This window comes from Brassica oleracea, chromosome C6 (genome assembly GCF_000695525.1).
Source record: "Brassica oleracea var. oleracea cultivar TO1000 chromosome C6, BOL, whole genome shotgun sequence".
In the NCBI taxonomy this organism is placed as follows: domain Eukaryota; kingdom Viridiplantae; phylum Streptophyta; class Magnoliopsida; order Brassicales; family Brassicaceae; genus Brassica; species Brassica oleracea.
The window spans coordinates 36,400,724-36,419,923 of record NC_027753.1 but is presented as its reverse complement, the minus strand read 5'-3'; the positions used below and the strand labels follow the sequence as shown (position 1 = coordinate 36,419,923).

Sequence of the window (19,200 nt, the reverse complement as noted above, 5' to 3'; positions counted from 1 at the left end):
ACTTTTTACTTATATAATTTTTGTAATCATTTGTATTTTGTCATAACAAAAATTTTAAACCATGGATCATAAAATTTGAATGTGAGACTTTTAACAGTTTTAGTAATTTATAGCCGTTTGTAAAAATTCAAAATATAACATATACATAAAAATCTAAATTTTTATTATATGGTTATTGTGGTAGTTTAATTTATTTAATATTTTAAAATTAAACAAATATGATAGAAGATACACTATTTTTTATCAAATCTTTATTATTCAAAATCATTAATTGTCATATATACTTTAGCCACATTAGGCAATTCCGTAAATTTTATTTAAGAAAATAGTAAAGTACATTAATGATGAATTTATTGTTAGTTTAATAAAAAGTTTATTATATAATTAGATGGACCAACATATTTTTCTAATGATTCTAAAAATCATTCTATTGATAATATGTGGCTACAAAAAAAAGTTGCAATGCTTCTCAAATAATATATAGGGGATTCTATAACAACAAAGTAAAATACATATGGACAAAAAACCGCCCATAACTATTTTTGTAATTTGAAAACAATCATGGTTACCCAATCGAAACAACGTATAGTCTGCAAGATGATCTCGAGTATCTATATTAATCGTATCTCAAACATACAATCTAAGATTCTCGTATATTCAATCTAACATATTTGTTTTCTCAATCTAAAAAATTAGGTATTCGTGTCGCGATACTGCTTCTTTAGTAGTTGGACTGACGTTAGTGTTCAATTCACTTTCTCTCCACAGCTTCGAATTGGTGCTTCACAGCCTTCACTTATAAACTAAAGTGCCACGCTTGTATCCACAAAACCTTAAATTGTTTCCGCTAAGAATCTTTTTTATCATTCAACTTGTTATAAACTTAAGTAAAATAGAGTGATTAACTTTGTCCTATCCTCTCGTTAATTTAAAAGAAAAACTGAGAGAGAAGCTTTAGTGATTTGGAACCTCACTCATGCATATATTTATTAGATTCATATTCCGCATAAATAAGACTATTTTACCCTGTTACTATATCATATACTTTTTTCAGTCGATAGAATCAAAATTCAATCAAAAGACATGACTCAGATCCTTTAACCTTTACTTCAGATTTACGTTAGTTAACACTCTCATATGGTCAACTAATCAAAAGGCCAACCCATTTTTAAAAAGGCGGCCAAAGTCAGCCACATGGCTTTCTTTACCTACGACATTTTTTAAAAAAAAAAAGCCATTCACATATGCCCCATATTTTCCTTTTTATAGTATGAACTTGGTTTTAGATGGATTATCATTCAAAAGCACTTTAACACATGTCTTAACCTCTTAATTTCACACACTGTATATATCAAACAGACATAACAACTAATTAACAGTAACCTGTATAAAGTATTTGTGGATAGTATATGATATATATATATATATATATATTCACTTAATATATTTTAAATTTTATGATGACAAAAAGAATATATATGTATCGTAAGTGCATGGGATCTCGAACGAGCACTTTGCAGAAGTGGAAACTTGTCAAATTATAAATTGGCTTTTACGACCGCCTTATCTATTTTATAATGTTTAGCAAAAATTATCATTTCAGTGAGATTCATAATCACAATGCCATTCTCTATATAAATACCTCAAGCGTGTGATGGAAACGTGCACACACCAATACACCATAGAGTACATAAACATATAAACACCTTCCATATTGAATAACTAGCACATAACATATGGCTAGCATGAAAGTTTGGCTGTGTTTGTTCCTGATATGCGTTTCGTGGTCGCGGTTATCAGCATCTCGGCCGCTTACAAACGCAGACGGAAATAAACGAGGGCGTATGATGAGAGAAGCAGAAAAAGTGCTGAAAGTTAATATGGAAAAGCTAATGGAGAGAGGTTTCAATGAGTCCATGAGACTTAGCCCTGGAGGTCCCGACCCTCGTCATCACTGAGTATGAATTCTCGTAGATTTAAATTTACAGGGATGTATTTTCTCGATCGAGAACCGGTTTAGAAGAAAACTGTTTTTGATCCGCTTTGTATGTTAGCTTTCTTTGTTTGTTCGTGTAACCAAAATAAATTGATGCTTAAGTTCTGCTCATCACACATTTTATGAATTTTGCATGCTTTACGTACCCTATACATTCTTTCTATACAGTAGTCTAGTGGAGACTAATGCGGACGTCTGCATATAAGTATAATAATGTATATATAACAAGAAAAGGTAAAGAAATGGTATGAAAAGTGAGGTTACAATAATTTATTTTATCCTCTCAATTGTTCGTGTCGATATACAATTGAAAATTTGTTTGAAAAGTATTGTTTATGGACTCTTTTCTCATCATCTCCACCATTAAAAATGTATACATATATTAAAAAGTGAGAGATAGTGACCGAAGTTAAAGAAAAAAGACAGGAAAAAGATAACTGGTTTTAAGGAAATTAAACATTTTTATGTTCGAAGTCAACGTCTCTAATCTTATCCTCCCTCAAAACCTCAATTTAATATTATTTTCAGGGACCAAACCCTTGAACTGCCCTCTACAGAACTTTTATTTCCATATTTTCTTATCAATCTACAAAGAAGAAGAAGAAGGATTGTGGAATATTTCTGTATACTAGTAAAATTTTGAGAAAATAATACAATGTGAAGATAAACAGGACCGGCTTTAAGGACTATTAAATTGGCTTAACCGGATACATAAACCTATATAAAACGCTCATCCACAACTACCTTCCCAACAATGCTTGGGTAATGTGGCGTCAAAACCGGTGTACCACACTGCATTGCCTCAATGGTGGTCAAATCAAGTCCTCGAGGTCTCAATTAGGCCTGGATGTTTTTACCCCAGACCGAAGCCCCGACCTTAACCCCAGACCGTAAAAACTGAAACCACATCCAATCCAAACTATTATTAAAAACTATCCGAACGGCACTTAAGAGCTTGGTATTTTTGGGTTCAAGTACAATCCAAACCGAACCGAAATCTGAATTAGGATCCGAAAATATCCAAAATTAATTAAATATGTTAATGTTTTATATAGATTAAAGTAATTTAGGTATTTTAAAGATTTTTGCAGGTCGTTTTATTTGTTATTTTGAATACATTTTAGTTAATCTAGGTAATTTAACAAGTTTTTAATTAGAATTTTGAATGATTTATATGTTTTGAGTAGTTTTTTTTTTTAAGTTTCTTAAAAGATATTTTTGGGTGATTTTAGACATTATTTTTAATCTGATTCGAACCGGAAGAAACCAAACAAAACCCGACTTGAAAACTAGTAAAATCCGAATGAAACTTATGTGCATAGTACCGAAAATTCAAAAATCCGAACCAACCGAATCAAATCTTATAGAGGCCCCGAAGACCCATCCCTAGTCTAAATATTGGATTTACAAACACATCTAAAGCTTTGTAGAAACCAGAGAACTACTTGAGACTCTATTTCAGGTCAATACATGGGCCATAGATGAGCTTCTTACCTTAAAGTTGATTCATGTGATCCTAATGGGCTTTAGCCCATCATAACTTTTTTTTTGATCAAACCTACTTTCATTGAAACTTAAAAGAGTTTAAGTCCACTAGTGGAGGATACAATAAGGCTACAAGGAGCCAAAGAAACTAAAGCACAAACCAATATACTAGACAAGCAAATAGTAAAGCTTAAACAACAAGTACTCAAACAAAAAGTTGATAAAGGTGATATCACACGTTCAACCACCGTTGTCTCCGAGAAAGGCAAGTCAAACAAGAAGACTTCTTCAAATTGACATTCTTGATCGAAACAATAAAGGGAAGAGATAAAAGCCTCCATGATCAATGAAGTCAGACAGTTAACACCATCAAAACGAGAGACAATAGACATCTTCGCTTCTGCTACAAACAGAACCATCTTTAACACAATGCTCCCTATAACAATTTCACTTACAACAAGTGATAGATGTGGGAGGAAGAAACACTCCTTAAAGGAGAAGGGAGGACAAAGATAGCCCAAACAAATGCTGAAAGGATACATAACTTCCACTCCAAATTGCCACACGAGGAGAGAACGCCATGTCATTTCAAAAGTCATTAGAGCAAAGGTGGAAGTAAACCTACATACTGCAGTAAAGGGACAACATCTGCATACTGCAGTAAAGGTACCAACAAAGGCCACAATAGCATAACCAAATGCAACCGAAACAGTCGGAACTAGAACGGAAAATCCCAAATCCAATAAGCCCAGCACTACCAACACATCGATAATCCAACCACACTCGGAAACATAGGGTTTAGAGTCTGAGCTTACTTGGTATAAGGGAGTAAGTACAAAGACTATTCCATCAGGGAATAACAAGTCTTTATCTGAGAATTTATGGGGAAAGCCAACGGTGGCCCAGAGATCGTACAACTGAAGAAAGCCCATAAGTGATAGAATATCAGGCGGAGGGTCAGGAGGAACCGGAGGATTTGACCAGAGAGCAAACTTAAAACTCTAATCTGGCGGATCTGAGGGAGGGCGTGGAAAGGAAGCTAGATCTTCTACGAACGACGCCATGGACGGAGAGGAGGAGAGTGAAGACGAAGAAGCTTCTCGTTGATATGCGTGAGGCGAAACCAACGGCGGCGAAAGGGTGGTGAAACCCTAATCACCTTTGCTATCGTCCTTTCCTTGAGAGCGTTTTTTATTGAATCTTTTGCTTGGTCCGAATCGCTTGGTATTCCAAAATCTACATCTTGCTCAAAGAAAAAAAAAACCTACATACTGTCTCAGCCCATCATAACTTAAGTTCTCAAAATGGGTCATGAATCATGCCACAAGGGACCAAAACTATACGTATGCGTATACGTATGTGTATAAATGCTTCTAAAATAACTGATACAAAACTAGAAGAAGTGGATTATCCCACGTGGAGGAGATGACCAAAGAGAGGCATGGGTCTGACGATAATATACGTTGGGAACTGTGATTATGGATTATCTCACTCTATGTCGTCCCACTCCCCCCTTTATTTTATTTTTATGTTTGTTAAAATTCCATTCACATTTGATGATTTAGGTGTGTAGTATATATAGATGCAACTCTCTCAACACACACACAATATATTGTATATCAACTAGTACATTCGATTACTCTCAACCACATTATTGTAAGAGAGATCATAGAGATTGACATGGCAACTACCACCTTCTCGTCTCGTGGTGTACAAACGATGAACACCATGTTCGTCAAGTAAGTCTATACCTACTTTCCATGACATACTGATAATGCAGATCATATGCAAGATTGTATAAATTATGATTATCTTGTATTATTCTAGCTTATGTCTTACACATGCATTATTACACATATATGTAGGCCGATGCTTAGGAAATCGATCCACAAGAAGAGCGCGTCACACGACATAGTTAGGGACACGGTGAAGACGGATGGAGCCGGCTGCGCAGGAGAGGAGATGAAGACGACGAGAGGTTTCTCCGTCGCCGGAGATACGTCGTCGTCAGAGAGTAGTTGGATCCCACATGAAGGTACGGGAATATACTATCCAAAGGGACAGGAAAAGGTGATGCAAGATGTGCCTCCTCCTCCAGCTGGCAGCAACGTGGACGAGCTCGTTAATTGGTTCTCTTGATATACACTCTATTGTATCATCTCGATCTCATGATCTCAAAATTATTATCTCTATAAGTCTAGTTATTATTGTAAGGTACTTCTCTGCACCAGTCCTATGGTATGATACATCATGTGTGTAATTATAAGTGGATATGTATGGTGGTCATATAACCAATGATAATGAATAATAGTGATATTATGTAAATATGAAATGGGTTAATTACCATTGCATGTAGTAGTAACATATGCTTTATGCATGTTTACATTATTTTGTTTGCTGATTACCTTCTAACTAAATAAGTAACGCTCTGTTTAGTGCCCAACCTTATCCAAATGAAATTTATTTTTCACCATTACAAACTGCAAGTAGTAACAAAGAGAAGAAGATTGAACGTGGGACCAAAACTAGTCTTTGTCTTCAAGAACCACAGATTTAGCTACTACTAGTCTACTATCAGACAAGAACACAAATTAACATGTCTTTTTTTTAGGACATAAACTTTTTAGAATCTAGATCCTTTGAACAAATGGCTCTTCTTCTTCTTTCAAATCCTATCTTGTGGATAAAATAAAACTACAAAAAAAATATTCGTTTTTTTTTTCCTCAAAGGTGGAAAAGCTTTATTCATGTTGTGATCTGGAGGGGGTTTAATGGCGCTTGCAAACATATCTTTGCGTTTCAAGTTTCCACCACTACAATATTCATCCTCATCCACATTCAATCCTCTACTCTCCCTCAGAAAACCTTCCTCCATCGCTTGCTCCAAGGCCGGAGATGACGGCGGAAAAGGAGCTGTTGACGGTGGCGAAAAGCCGCGGAAGTTATCAGAGCAGTCGTCGTGGGAAGTAAAAGACTCCGAGGGGAAGGACTATCTCTACAGGCTCGGGGCGGAGTCAGAGAACATGAACATAGCCGTGGGAGCAAGAGCCGGGATGATCGATGACGTATTCATCGGAGACTTTCTTGGCAAAGATTGTTAAGCCTCTCTTTTTTATTCTTCATCTTCATGTTGGTTCTGTCTCTCTCTAATTATTGAGTTAACAGTTTTGTTACTTTTGCAGCTGATATTGTGTTTGATTACCGTCAGAAGGCAACAAGGTCCTTTGAACATCTTCAAGGAGATTACTACATTGCTCCAACCTTCATGGTAATAACTTGTGTTCTATATAACTGCCACTGAACTGAGCCAATGGGTTTTTTTTGCTTATATCTTTATTATTTTTTTCCTTTGGAACAGGATAAAGTTGGTAAGTTGGAACTGAGCTAAGCCTTTGGTGATTGATTATTGAGATAAAAAGTCTGGAACTTTTGAAGATGATCTTTGCTATAATCTTTCTTTTGCCTTAAACATGTATTGTGTTCTGCAGCCGTACACATTGTGAAGAACTACCTTGCTAGTTCTCTAAATATTAAAATCCCATTGATCTTAGGTAATGTGAATGCCCCTCCCTGGTTCTTTGTTTAGATTCAGTGATTGAAACTTTGTTACCATCTCTTGAACGGTTGTTTTTGGGCTGGCTAGGTATCTGGGGAGGTAAAGGACAAGGCAAAACGTTTCAGACCGAACTTATATTCAAAACCATGGGAGTTGAACCTGTTATAATGTCTGCAGGAGAGTTGGAATCTGACAGAGCTGGTGATTTTCTCCAATAACTCCGATATAAAACCATTTTCCTAACAACCTGGTTGCTTTCAGTTACCAATTGTGATATTGATATTCTTAACAGGGGAACCGGGAAGACTCATACGTGACCGCTATAGAACAGCTTCACAAGTTATTCAGAATCAAGTGAGAAGCTCTTCCTGTCATTCCCACTCTTGTTACACCTATTTATCTATACAAAGATTGGCTTGAACTTTGATGATGATGATGATGGCATGTAATGCAGGGGAAGATGAGTGTTCTCATGATCAATGATATTGATGCTGGCCTTGGTAGATTCGGTAAAATAGTCAAAATCCCAGTTAACTTAAACCTATGTTGTTCCCCTGAGATGATCTTAACTGAGTTTCTTGCTCTTTGTTCAGGGGAAACACAGATGACAGTGAACAACCAGATAGTCGTCGGTACTCTGATGAATCTTGCGGATAATCCTACAAGGGTGAGTGTGGGACAAGACTGGAGAGAAGCTGACACTGTAAACAGAGTTCCTCTCATTGTCACGGGAAATGATTTCTCCAGGCTATATGCTCCACTGATCCGGGAAGGAAGAATGGAGAAGTTCTACTGGTAAGTATACACAGATTGCTTTAGATTTGCCTGCAACTATGGAATCTTCTTTCCTGATTAGTGTTTTTTAAAACAGGCAGCCAACTCGTGAAGATATAGTTAACATTGTTAGCAGAATGTACGAGAAAGATGGGATATCACGGAAAGATGTTGTAAGCATTGTTGATCAGTTTCCAAATCAAGGTAATATACATTTACTATATCTCAATGAGCAATACGAAGGTTCATTACCTTACCACTTCATTGTTTTATGACAGCACTTGACTTCTATGGAGCACTGAGGTCACGTACATATGATAGATCTATCCTCAAGGTAACTTAAAACTTCAGCCATGACTGATAACATCTCTCTGCAGTAAAAATGGCTAATATCTTTGTTATTGTAAACAGTGGGTAGATGAAGTTGGAGGAATAGAGACTCTAGAGAAAACTCTTCTCAGGCGTAAAAAGACCCAAGAGGTTCCTCAATTCATTCCCCCTGAGGTACATGCTGGTACCACTTGAGATCATATGAAGGGTTTGTTTCATGCTGATGATGATAATGTTTGTGAACAGCAAACGGTGGAGGCGTTGCTGGAATCAGGCTACTCGCTCATCAAGGAACAAAAGCTCATCAACGAAACAAAGCTTTCCAAGGAGTACATGAAGAACATTGACGATTAAATACCAAACAAACAAACAAGCATCAACTATTATTTTTTTAGTTTTCCCATTCTTAAAAGTTGTCAGACAGAGATTAAAACATAACTCAAATCACTTTATAGAGTTTATTTTCTTACCAAACCCATGAGCATGGCAGTGTGGTGCTAATACAATAACATTTAGTACAACATTACATGTCTATGCATCGCCACAGAACGTGCAAATGCATACATACGTTGAGATCTTCTGCCCTGTGACAACAGAATTGGCTTCAGACAGATTGTGTCAGAGTTACATTTATCAGATTATCCGAATGAGTCACGGCATTTCACAGAACCACATAAGCACTTCCTCTTTCCATGTAAAAGGCTCCCATCTCTGGCCTCAGATGTAAGGGAGACTCCATAATCATAAGTCAACTCAGCCATCGGTGGAATGTGACGAATAGCAAAGAAAGCAATGTGGACAACCGATTCACCACTCCCTTCAACAAAAACCGGCTGCCACATAACGTTAGGTGAGCAACTATGGTTCATGAACCGAGCTACATTTCCAAAACTCTTGGCACTGATCAGGACCGGTGACGGGAGATTAAACTCCTCCGGGGTTTCATCCGAAGGGTCCCCATCTACCAACGCAGGCTCATAGTTCCACTTAAACGAGTTGTAAACACGCGACGTATCAAAGACAAACTCATCATCTTCTTGCTCCATTCTAAGGTTGACCTCACCAGCATATTCACATATGAAGGAGCCGGCGCGTATAGGATCCCAAGAACGTAAACCCCAACCACGATGGTCTGTCTTGAACACTTCCATTCGAAACTTCAGCCCCGTCTGAATCACTTTGTTTTTGCAGCTGGCGTGACACGGACACGTTGTGCCACATTCATACACCATGGGCCTCCGAGAAACAAGCATCACGCCGTTAAGGTAAGGGAGGTCACCGCCGTTCTTACGGACGCAGGAGCAGTCAAGGTTTCCAGCTGCACACGATCCGTGACAGGAGCAACCAATAGTGGGCGGCTGAGTTTGTTTAGAGTGTTTGAGTGTGGAGATGTAAGTGAAATAAGAAGGCCCCTTCTCATCGTCCACATCATTCACAAGAGAAACAGGTTTACTCTCAACTCCTGAAGTTATATCCGGAAGGATAAGGTTTGCTCTTGCAGTTAAACCTTCCTTCCACTTAAGAACAGCTTTCCAGATACCAAAGGCAGGTGGCTGATTAGGAACTCTCACCAATTTATACTTAAAAGTGTTGCAACCGTTCTTCCCTTTCTCCACCCATGACTCCGAGATTGTATAAACTCCATCATATATATAGATCTTTCCTGTTTTACTAGCGGGATCCTCCTCTCCTCTTATCACTCTCACTCCATTCCCTTTCCTCAAGCTCTTCTCCAACGCTAGATTCCCTCTCTCAAGCTTCTGATCAGACGCTTGTCCGTTCTTATCAGCATTCCCTCCTTGTCCGCTGTATATCAAAGACTCAGGATCCTGCGCTTCACCGTCGTAACGTCCAGAGGAAACAATGCTGGTAGCTAACGGCTCCTCATCTGCGCCGACTTTGCTTGTTATATAGTCAATCCCTGCCATGGTCTGCATGTGGAGACCGACCAAACACATCTCTATCCGTGAGAAGAAGATGTCTCCAACCTCGATTCCAGGAACAGTCCCAACTCTCTTCTTCATGTTGGTACGCACTCCGTTGCTCATCAGAACACCTGCTGCTTTCGAGGTCCCGGCCTTTCCGTGCTCTACTTGTGCTAGCCGCCTCCTGACAGCGTCGAAACGGGTCAACACGCTGCTTACTAAGTCACCGTTTCCATCTTCTCGCTCTGGTGCACTGATCCCGCTGTCGAAATCTCTTTTCACTACCTGAACATCCAAACTAGTCTTCTCTTTTTTCTTGGCGTTACTAGTTCCCTTAGGACGACCAGCTCCTCTTTTAGTCCCACTTGAGCTACTACTAGGGACAATTGATACTGCATTTCTCTTAGGACGACCAACTCCTTTTCTGGTCCCACTTGAGGTACTAGGACCGTTTGATACAACAGTAGGTGGTCTATATGATTGAATAGGTGTAACGAACGTAGGAGGAGGCGTGTCCTGAGTTTGGTTGAGATCTGGAGGTGGTTGTGCTCCAAATGGGGAGAAAGGTGAGTGCCCAGTAGAAGAAGAAGGAGGGCCAAAAGGTGGACAACCAACAAAGGGTGGGCCTTGATTACCATTTGGAAAAACAGGTTTCAAACTTCGCAGAGGCTTTACGTCTAGCACTATCGACTTGTCATAATAGTTAGGATTTGGAACAGTGTTCATCCCTGGAACTCCTTCCATTGCTAAACTCCTGTTAAAGTAGAAAAAAATGGGATTAAAGGTCCAACATTTGGATTAATAGCATTAACCAAGCTTAGATTAGCATTAATGGCATCCCACAAACCACCTATTTTAAAGCTGTGTCAAGTGAGATAAATATCACAATGTTTTACTCCTTAGCCCTCTCGGACACACCTAGCCGTGACCTTGTGGGGTTACTCTCTGCGGTATTAAAAGCGGACAAGAAAGCTATAAGGGAATGCGAAAGCAGTCGTCTCTATTTATACAAAAAGAATATCCATTTATGAGCAAGCTTTAGCTTCACTAAAAATGTCTAACAATCGATACCCAAAATGTAAACTTTGCTAACAGAATGTAAAAACGTAAAAAGATTCTTTTTTTAGAAACGAAATGAATTTACGTTTTGTTTCATACTTGAAATCCAACAACACCTCCAGATCTTTCGTACAAAAATGTAGAAACAAGTACAAAGTCTTTCCTTTTTTGTACATCAAGATCTGTAAAGAATAAACAGAAATCTAAAGGAGCAACCCTTAATCGAACACCAAAACATACTAATTCTCAGACTCATAAAAAAAAAAACGAATCCTTTATCTCAAGTTAGACCCTCATTTATTCATATTCCAGATTCCAAATTAAAACAAGAAGAAGAAGAAGAAGAACAAACAAGAAATTAAATTATTACCAACCTCAAGGAAGATGAGAAAATAAAATATAAGAGCTCCGAATGAATCGAGAGAGAGGCAAAACAGCCGAGGCTGATGATGAAAGAGCTGAGACGAATTTTGACGACAGAAAGTGAAAAAAGAATAAAAAGAAAAGCCAAGTACTGCCTGCTCAGATGAAAGAAGCTGAAGAAGAAGTTGATGTTACATAGTATTTTTTAGTCCGTTAGATTTGCGTTTACGTCATCTATACCGTCCAAAAAACTTAGTGCGTTGAAAAAGAAAGTTTTTTTTTTTTTCTTATATATCCCTTTATTATCTTTCTTTCGCTCTCGTGTTTGTTACTGTCGCCATTTCTATCCACCAAATCACCAATGTAAGAAATATGGCACAAGAATCCATATGCTAAAAATCTGATCTTTTTTTTTTTATCCATACTAGTTTCCATTGTTAAAATTTTACTTCAGATTAGGGTTAATCGAATCTGTATTTTATTTGATGAAGATTGAGTCATGTAATTAAAAACCAACGTCTTCTTCAGTGAAAATGATCAACGTTGGTTTCTAATAAAAAGCACTTTCAGACAGCCGTACTTATTCATTTTCATATTGTAGTAAAACATTATGGAAAATGTACAATACAAATTTATTATAAAGTTCCGAGATATCGTTGTTTTCTTTCTCTTAAGAGCCACGGTCCGGCGGAACGAATCCTGAAAACCGGTTTCCGGAGAGAATCAAAGTGGTCAACTCTTTCCAGTTACTAAACTTTGGTGGAACCAAACCGGTTAACGAGTTAACCCCAAGGTTCAAGTATCTAAGCTTCTGTAGATTCCCAAGTACTGGAGGAATAACACCCGTGAGCTTGTTTCGTGACAGGTTGATGGCCGTGAGTTTCCTACAGCTTCCGAGGCCACTAGGGATTGGTCCTTCGAAGTTGTTGCTGTTCAGATCGAGAAACGAGAGATCTTGGTTCTGAGAAAACTCAGGAAGACGACCTGAAAGGTTGTTGTCTCTAAGGATGAGTCTGCTTAAAGTCTTGCACTGAGCAACGGATGCTGGTATGTTACCGTGAAGCTGGTTTGATCCTAAGTTAAACACTGTCAACTTATTTCCATGGCAGAGATTTGGAGGTATCTCTCCTGTGAGATTGTTACCGATGAAGTCCAGAATCTCTAAGTTGCTGTTCAGACCTAAACCAGGTGGTATAGCTCCACTGAAGCTGTTGTTGAAGATCGTAACGATCCTTAGATTCTTGAGCTTGGTTATTTCCTCAGGGAGCTTTCCTGTGAGATTGTTTCTATAAACTAGCAACTGAGTGAGACTCTGAATCTTCCATATCTCAATAGGAATCTCACCCGAAAACCGGTTTTCGAATAGCTCCAGGCTTTCTAGCTTCTGTAGCTTACCTAATGCGCTTGGTAGCTCACCTCCGAGCTGGTTATCGTTGAGCTTCAACGTGCTCAAGCTGCTGCAGTCTCCGATCTCCGCCGGTATGCTTTCGGAGAGACGATTCTCGGAAAGGTTGAGAACCGTGAGATTCTTCAACATACCCAATGATGAAGGGATTGTACCTGACAAGTTGCATTTTATAATGACTAAGGCGTCAAGGCTACTGCAATTGCCCAGTTCAGGAGGGACACCGCCTTCGAATTGATTGTATGAGAAGTCCAACGTCACCAGCTTCCTGCATTTGGTTGAACCAAACCGAACTGTTCCACTAAGGCTGTTGTTAGCAACAAAGAGGTCAGTGAGATTCTCCAGAAGATTGAGACTTTCAGGCAATGAACCAACCAACTTGTTCTCGTGCAAATACAGAACCTCTAGCTTACTGCATTTCCCAATTGACTCAGGGATTGTGCCGGAGAACTGATTGTCGAACAAACGCAGCTCCAGAATCTCCTTAGCCTCACCAACATTTTGAGGGATTGAACCGGTCAGGTTGTTATGCTCAACATGCAGATAATTCAAGGCCGGAATTTGAAACAAGGATCTAGGCAATTCACCGGTTAGGGAGTTGCTGTAAAGATACAGATCAGCCAAGCTTTTCAAGCTACCTAGAGTATCTGGGATCTTACCAGAGAACCTATTCTCAGAAACATCAATATACACGAGTGAGCTACAGTTACCTAGATTGGAAGGTATGATCCCCGTGAGATCGTTGGAACTAACATCCAAAATCTCTAAGCTTGTGAGTTGCCCAATCTCAGGACCCAATTGGCCTGAAACCCCTGAGCCGGTGAAGTTGAGAGAGGTAACCTTCTTGGAATCATCACAGGTGATACCAAACCATTTACATGGAGTGGCTTCAGGTGAGTTTACCTTCCATGTCGAGGTTAATTCTGGTGGCACATTGTCCAAATGCTTCCGAAGGGAGAGGAGAGCTAACCCATCTGAATTTAGACAGGAGATAGACACTATACGGGTCGAGAAAACGAGACAGAAAAGCAAAAGTGTTTCGAACAACACAAGATTCTTCATCTTAAGACTTTAAAAACAAGAAACATGCCCAGTATCATCAACCAGTATTGAAATATAAAGCTCTCACCAAAATGGAGGGCAAGAGGACTAAAAGGATAGAACTTGATTGATTGGTATTGACTAATATTACAAGATTTGATTAATGCCACTATTAGAAGAAAATCAAAAACGCTTGGATTGCATTTATGACAGCTTAGCTGAGGAAAGAAATCATCGCTGTGCATTAAATTACGGAGAGAATGGTAAATATTTATATTCTTACCTAAATTGTAGATATCTCCTTATATAGTTTCTTTGTAATTTCCTCTGATTATTCAAAAGTTATTAGACTGAATAAAACATTTCCAAACTATTGTTTATCATTCTCATCAATGTTGCACATGTACAGGTGTAAATATCGCAATCTTGGGAGATTTTGTGAAACTTACTAAAGGTGTGAATCCATGACTTGATCACCATTTAGTTACGCCAATTAGATGATAACTCAAGATCCACATCTTCTTCCCACCAAGTTGCTGCCTGCGACACCATCAGTTTCAGACCAGTTTAAGATACTCTGTTTTACATTCAAGAAACACAAAAACACAATCTAGACCAATGTGCAAAAACCTTGTAGCCCCTGCGCAGGAACTCAAGTGAGCTCCCTTTCTCTTCTTGTAGTCCTAGAACCTGCAACAGCTCTTCCTTGGTCTGTTTGCATCCACATCAATTAGAGCTTGTTACTTATTTTTTCCAAAGGTTGGGTTAAAACGACTAAACACAAAAGATTAATGCACATACTTCACCCAGGGTGAAACGAGTTGGGCTTTCTGCAACACACGCAAATGAGCCATCAGATTGCTTAAGCATCACCTGCCACGGCCCTGCATTATTATTTTTTTATATCAGATATGGATGGACAGTTAAGGTCACTGGTATTGACAATGGTTCCACATATTTGTTAGACACTGAGATAAGCATCGCATCGTGTTCAGTGTGCAAGGCAGTCACAATACAGGTTCAACAAAAATTGGTGCCACTATATACACATTTATTCCCGGGAAAGAATATTTATAGTATTTACCAGGATATTGTCGAAAAAGTGCTCCGTTGTAGTTCAACACATATGGTGCCACTGCCACTGTCTTAGTCAAGCAAACACAAACAACTATTATGATGCTTCATTTATGCAACTAGTCAAGAAAGATCTACTGAGAAATTATCATCCTAATTGGCAAGTACCTTTGAATACTCTCGGATTCGGATATAAAAGACGGGAACAAACTGAGAAAGAAACCGGTAGTGCAGATCTTTAGGGGGAAAGCCAAGTAGCCCAAGGTCAGCACTGCACTAAAGTTCAGTTGTTACCAGAAATGAGGAAACCGAGAGATATTGAGTTACACATGAAAATGAGGTGTAAGAAATACCGTAAGGTATCTAGCTCAAGATTAAAGAGAAGAGCTGGGGTTGAGCTGGCAAAGTTTTCCTGCATGTATACACCAATAACTTACAGATTACAATTGAATAAGAAGGCACAAATGAAAATAAAAAATTATTACAGCTAGTGAACGTATATAGACCAAGTTCGAAGTTAAGATAAGAAAGGTTAAAAGAAAATTAAATACCACAAACTGCTCTATAACAGAGAGTTCTCGAGTGCTGCAATTGATAAACATATAAAGGGTCGGTGGCTCCTTGGGCTCCCAACTACCTGTGGGAACACATAATCCTCGTGAGAAATAGATGCAATAAACCATCTGTTTACATAACCAAAAAAAACTTCAAAAAAACAAAACTTTTAGATGAAAGAACAGTAGCTATACCTTCGTTTTCATCTTCAAAATCAAAGTCCAAGGTACTCCTTATAGACCTGAAGAAATTGGTGACAGAAGTTCCAGGTATATCATCTAGAGAACGGATACTTATGCCATCAATCTGACGAGAAACACACAAAAGAAATCAAGCCGTTGTTAATCATCAAGTGTGTTCAATATCTCAAACAATGCAGCAAAAAAGGAAGCTCGTTTGCTATACCGAATCAAACGCTGCTTTGAAGAGTTGCGAAGCTCTGCGTTTCTCAGGCTTATCAGGAAAGACCTGAAGCAGACATTGATGTAACACATAGGTCAGAGAGTAGCAAACAACAAGAATGACTAATCAAGTAAAGAGATGGATTACAATGCAAGCTCTAGTCTCTACTTTCTCCTGAAGCTTCCGTACAACAGACAAGGCGAGTTGTATGTTGGCATCAATGAAATCGTCTGAAGAGCCCTACACAATCAATCACACAAATACGCTAAAACGAAGCTAGAACGCGAACAGACTCAATGATAACATGGAAACAGACCTTGTATGAAGAAATGCTACTCGGCAAAGGCCTGGAGAAGAGAACAGATAATCAGAAACGAGCTAATGACACGAAATTGTACAATTCGGATGAAAGAGAGGAGAGGATGTTTACGGGAAATCGATTTCCAAACGAGATTTGGATTCCTGGAGAGCGAAGGCGAGAGAGTTCGCGGCGTCAGAGACTAGAACTTCGTACGACTTGGGTTTATAGACGGAGACGCCTCTCCTAGGGTCGGAGTCGGGAGATGTAGACGAGAGTGCGCCGCCGCTTTTCGCGGTGGCTCCGCATCTGACTCTTCTGGTGAGAATCAAGGGAGAAGAGAAGAGCGCCGGTAACATCGCCATCGCCATTTTTGCTCTCTCTCTCTCTGTGGTTTAACTGTTAAAAGGTGTCAGTGATGAGTCTAATCCCCACAATTTAATGACACGTGTGTAGATCTTGTTATCTTTCATAACCGGAATAAACCGGACTTTGATTAGGGAGCCACGACCGGCATGCAATACGACGATGTTTGGCAAATTTTTGGCGCTGAGACCGCTTTAGGCGGTTACTAACGGCCGTAAATGTAATTATCTACTGCGGCTACGCCCATGATTACTTCTCCTGATAACCGTTGATCTCTACTTGGTCTGATGGCTGTGACTTATTAGTAGTGCTTTTATATCGTAGTTACACCGATGCGTTCGAGAGCTGAGAAACACTCGATAAAAAGCAGTTAACTTTGAGTCTTCTTTAATAACAAACTTCTTCCACTTTTCTCATTCTAACTAAGAAAATCCTCTTTCCCGGGAAAATTTAATTTTCTTTCTGCTGAAGAGCGAGAATGAGTAAGAGGATGGATTGTTATCTTCTTTACACGGTGGTGCTTCTTCTTCTTCTCGGAGCAGCTTCTCTCTCCAACGCAAGGCCACGCGCTAATCGACGTAAGTTTCCCAAGAATCTTCGATTGATGAGGTATTTCGAGATTGTGTATGTTTCGTCGCTCTTCTCACTTTTAGAATCTTGGTTGCAGCTCCCAACTTCATGCGATTCGTGACGAACGCAACCGACTTCGCGTCGGAGGATTACTACGACTACATAATCGTCGGCGGCGGAACGGCGGGATGTCCACTCGCCGCCACGCTCTCCCAATCCTTCCGCGTCCTCCTCCTCGAGCGCGGCGGCGTCCCTTACAACAGACCCAACGTGATGTCGCACGACGGTTTCTTGACGACTCTCACCGACGTCAACAGCTTCGACTCCCCGGCTCAGTCCTTCGTCTCCGAGGAAGGAGTCCCCAACGCTAGAGGCCGCGTTCTCGGAGGAAGCAGCGCGATCAACGCCGGGTTCTACAGCCGAGCTGATAAACAGTTCTTTGACAACTCGGGTCTCGATTGGGATCTCACGACGGTTAATCAGTCTTACGAATGGGTGGAGCGAGCTATTGTCTTTAGACCTCAGCTGAGGACGTGGCAGTCCGCGATTAGAGACGCGTTGCTTGAGATCGGTGTGCATCCGTTTAACGGCTTCACGTTGGAGCATAAAGTTGGGACTAAGATCGGTGGTTCGACTTTTGATCGTGCTGGGAGGAGACACAGCTCTGCGGATCTTCTTAGGTACGCAAGAAACTCCAACATTAGAGTAGCGGTTTACGCTACTGTGGAGAGAGTGTTGCTAGCTTCTTCGTCTCCGAGTGATTCGGGTTGTAATGTCTCTGCTATTGGAGTTGTGTACCGTGATCAGCTTGGACGTTACCATCACGCGATGATACGAGACAGAGGAGAGGTGATACTCTCTGCTGGCTCGCTCGGTACTCCGCAGTTGATGCTTCTTAGCGGGATTGGTCCAAGGAGTTACCTTTCGACTTGGGGGATCCCTGTGGCTCTTGACTTGCCTAATGTGGGGGACTTTGTGTATGATAACCCGAGGAACGGTATCTCCATTGTTCCACCGGTTCCAATGGAGAACTCGCTGATACAGGTAGTGGGTATTACTGAGGAAGGTGCTTTTCTTGAAGCTGCTTCCACTGTAATCCCCTTTGCGTCGCCTCTACGTTCTGTTTTCATAAGAGCTCCAGCTTCTCCTTTGTACGTTCCCGTGACAACTATAATGGAGAAGATTCTCGGTCCAGTTTCTGTTGGTTCGCTAAGGTTGGCTTCGACTGATGTGAGGATTAACCCTGTTGTTAGGTTCAACTACTTCAGTGACCCACAGGATCTTGAGAGGTGTGTCAATGGGACTAGGAAGATTGGGGAGATACTAAGGAGCAGAGCTATGCAGGACTTCATGTTCAGGGAATGGTTTGGGAGCCGTAGGTTTAGGTTCGTTGGAGTTCCATTACCTTTGGACCAATCAAATGATCTGGTGATGGCAGATTTCTGCAGACGTACTGTGAGCACGATCTGGCATTACCATGGTGGATGCGTTGTGGGGAAAGTAGTGAACTCTGATCTCAAAGTCAATGGTGTTGATTCTCTTAGAATCGTGGATGGATCAACCTTCAGTATCTCTCCAGGGACTAATCCACAAGCTACCTTGATGATGCTTGGAAGGTAAAAAAACTGTCAAAAGTTTATACGCTTTGATACATTACCAATGCTGTTTGGTCAGTGTAAAAACAATTTTCCACATGACTATAATTGCAGGTACATGGGGCTGCAGATGCTGAGAGAGAGAATGAGATACTAATCAGATACAAGGTGAGCTTGACAGCACTTTCTGGATTAGTTTACTGATTCTTTTGCTGTATGTTCACTACAATTAGTCTATTCATTTGTGCATTGGACTATCTTGTTAATTCATGAGAACATAGTACAGATAGTCGTCTATTGTTGATGTAAACATAAGGACTGAAATATAATGATCAAAAGCTTATCTTGCTCAGAGTAGCCATTATAGTAAAGTTTCAAGCTTTACCAAGTGAAAAGCAAACGTTTT

At 39.9% G+C, this 19,200-nt stretch overlaps 6 protein-coding genes across 8 annotated transcripts; 3 read left to right on the top strand and 3 right to left on the bottom strand.

The window, feature by feature from the left end:
- Window positions 1-5,092: 5,092 nt before the first annotated feature.
- Window positions 5,093-5,744, top strand: LOC106299395. The gene is made up of 2 exons (XM_013735490.1): window positions 5,093-5,220; window positions 5,347-5,744. The coding sequence occupies exons 1-2, from the start codon at window positions 5,162-5,164 to the stop codon at window positions 5,618-5,620; spliced, it is 333 nt and encodes a 110-aa protein (XP_013590944.1). The 5' UTR covers window positions 5,093-5,161; the 3' UTR covers window positions 5,621-5,744.
- A 374-nt stretch (window positions 5,745-6,118) lies between these two features.
- Window positions 6,119-8,610, top strand: LOC106300169 (ribulose bisphosphate carboxylase/oxygenase activase, chloroplastic). Its single transcript, XM_013736261.1, has 12 exons — window positions 6,119-6,577; window positions 6,664-6,749; window positions 6,840-6,849; window positions 6,970-7,032; window positions 7,125-7,238; window positions 7,330-7,391; window positions 7,492-7,546; window positions 7,631-7,832; window positions 7,909-8,015; window positions 8,090-8,145; window positions 8,223-8,315; window positions 8,388-8,610. Exons 1-12 carry the CDS (start codon window positions 6,253-6,255, stop codon window positions 8,493-8,495), a joined length of 1,281 nt encoding a protein of 426 aa, XP_013591715.1. The 5' UTR covers window positions 6,119-6,252; the 3' UTR covers window positions 8,496-8,610.
- LOC106300167 (histone-lysine N-methyltransferase, H3 lysine-9 specific SUVH3-like) lies at window positions 8,525-11,671 on the bottom strand. Of its 2 annotated transcripts, XM_013736259.1 has the most exons (3): window positions 11,500-11,671; window positions 10,917-11,011; window positions 8,525-10,820 (listed from the first exon to the last, which is right to left on the bottom strand). In XM_013736259.1, the coding sequence occupies exon 3, from the start codon at window positions 10,808-10,810 to the stop codon at window positions 8,780-8,782; it is 2,031 nt and encodes a 676-aa protein (XP_013591713.1). In that variant the 5' UTR covers window positions 10,811-10,820; window positions 10,917-11,011; window positions 11,500-11,671; the 3' UTR covers window positions 8,525-8,779. The 2 variants fall into 2 exon arrangements, with proteins under 2 accessions (XP_013591713.1, XP_013591714.1); XM_013736260.1 differs by lacking the exon at window positions 10,917-11,011.
- A 383-nt stretch (window positions 11,672-12,054) lies between these two features.
- On the bottom strand, window positions 12,055-14,070 carry LOC106301060 (leucine-rich repeat receptor-like protein kinase PEPR1). The gene has a single exon (XM_013737368.1). It carries the CDS (start codon window positions 13,953-13,955, stop codon window positions 12,159-12,161), a length of 1,797 nt encoding a protein of 598 aa, XP_013592822.1. The 5' UTR covers window positions 13,956-14,070; the 3' UTR covers window positions 12,055-12,158.
- Window positions 14,071-14,279: 209 nt separating this feature from the next.
- LOC106301062 (protein LOW PSII ACCUMULATION 3, chloroplastic) lies at window positions 14,280-16,675 on the bottom strand. Of its 2 annotated transcripts, none has more exons than XM_013737369.1 (12): window positions 16,396-16,672; window positions 16,282-16,312; window positions 16,113-16,205; window positions 15,969-16,031; window positions 15,758-15,869; window positions 15,560-15,645; window positions 15,362-15,420; window positions 15,177-15,279; window positions 15,019-15,079; window positions 14,736-14,818; window positions 14,565-14,645; window positions 14,280-14,474 (listed from the first exon to the last, which is right to left on the bottom strand). In XM_013737369.1, the coding sequence occupies exons 1-12, from the start codon at window positions 16,632-16,634 to the stop codon at window positions 14,415-14,417; spliced, it is 1,071 nt and encodes a 356-aa protein (XP_013592823.1). In that variant the 5' UTR covers window positions 16,635-16,672; the 3' UTR covers window positions 14,280-14,414. The 2 variants fall into 2 exon arrangements, 1 of the variants encoding a protein (XP_013592823.1); XR_001262151.1 differs by having other exon boundaries at window positions 14,318-14,474; window positions 15,019-15,075; window positions 15,177-15,284; window positions 16,396-16,675.
- A 319-nt stretch (window positions 16,676-16,994) lies between these two features.
- LOC106299217 ((R)-mandelonitrile lyase-like) lies at window positions 16,995-19,145 on the top strand. The gene is made up of 3 exons (XM_013735342.1): window positions 16,995-17,207; window positions 17,297-18,815; window positions 18,909-19,145. Exons 1-3 carry the CDS (start codon window positions 17,108-17,110, stop codon window positions 18,949-18,951), a joined length of 1,662 nt encoding a protein of 553 aa, XP_013590796.1. The 5' UTR covers window positions 16,995-17,107; the 3' UTR covers window positions 18,952-19,145.
- Window positions 19,146-19,200: the final 55 nt, after the last annotated feature.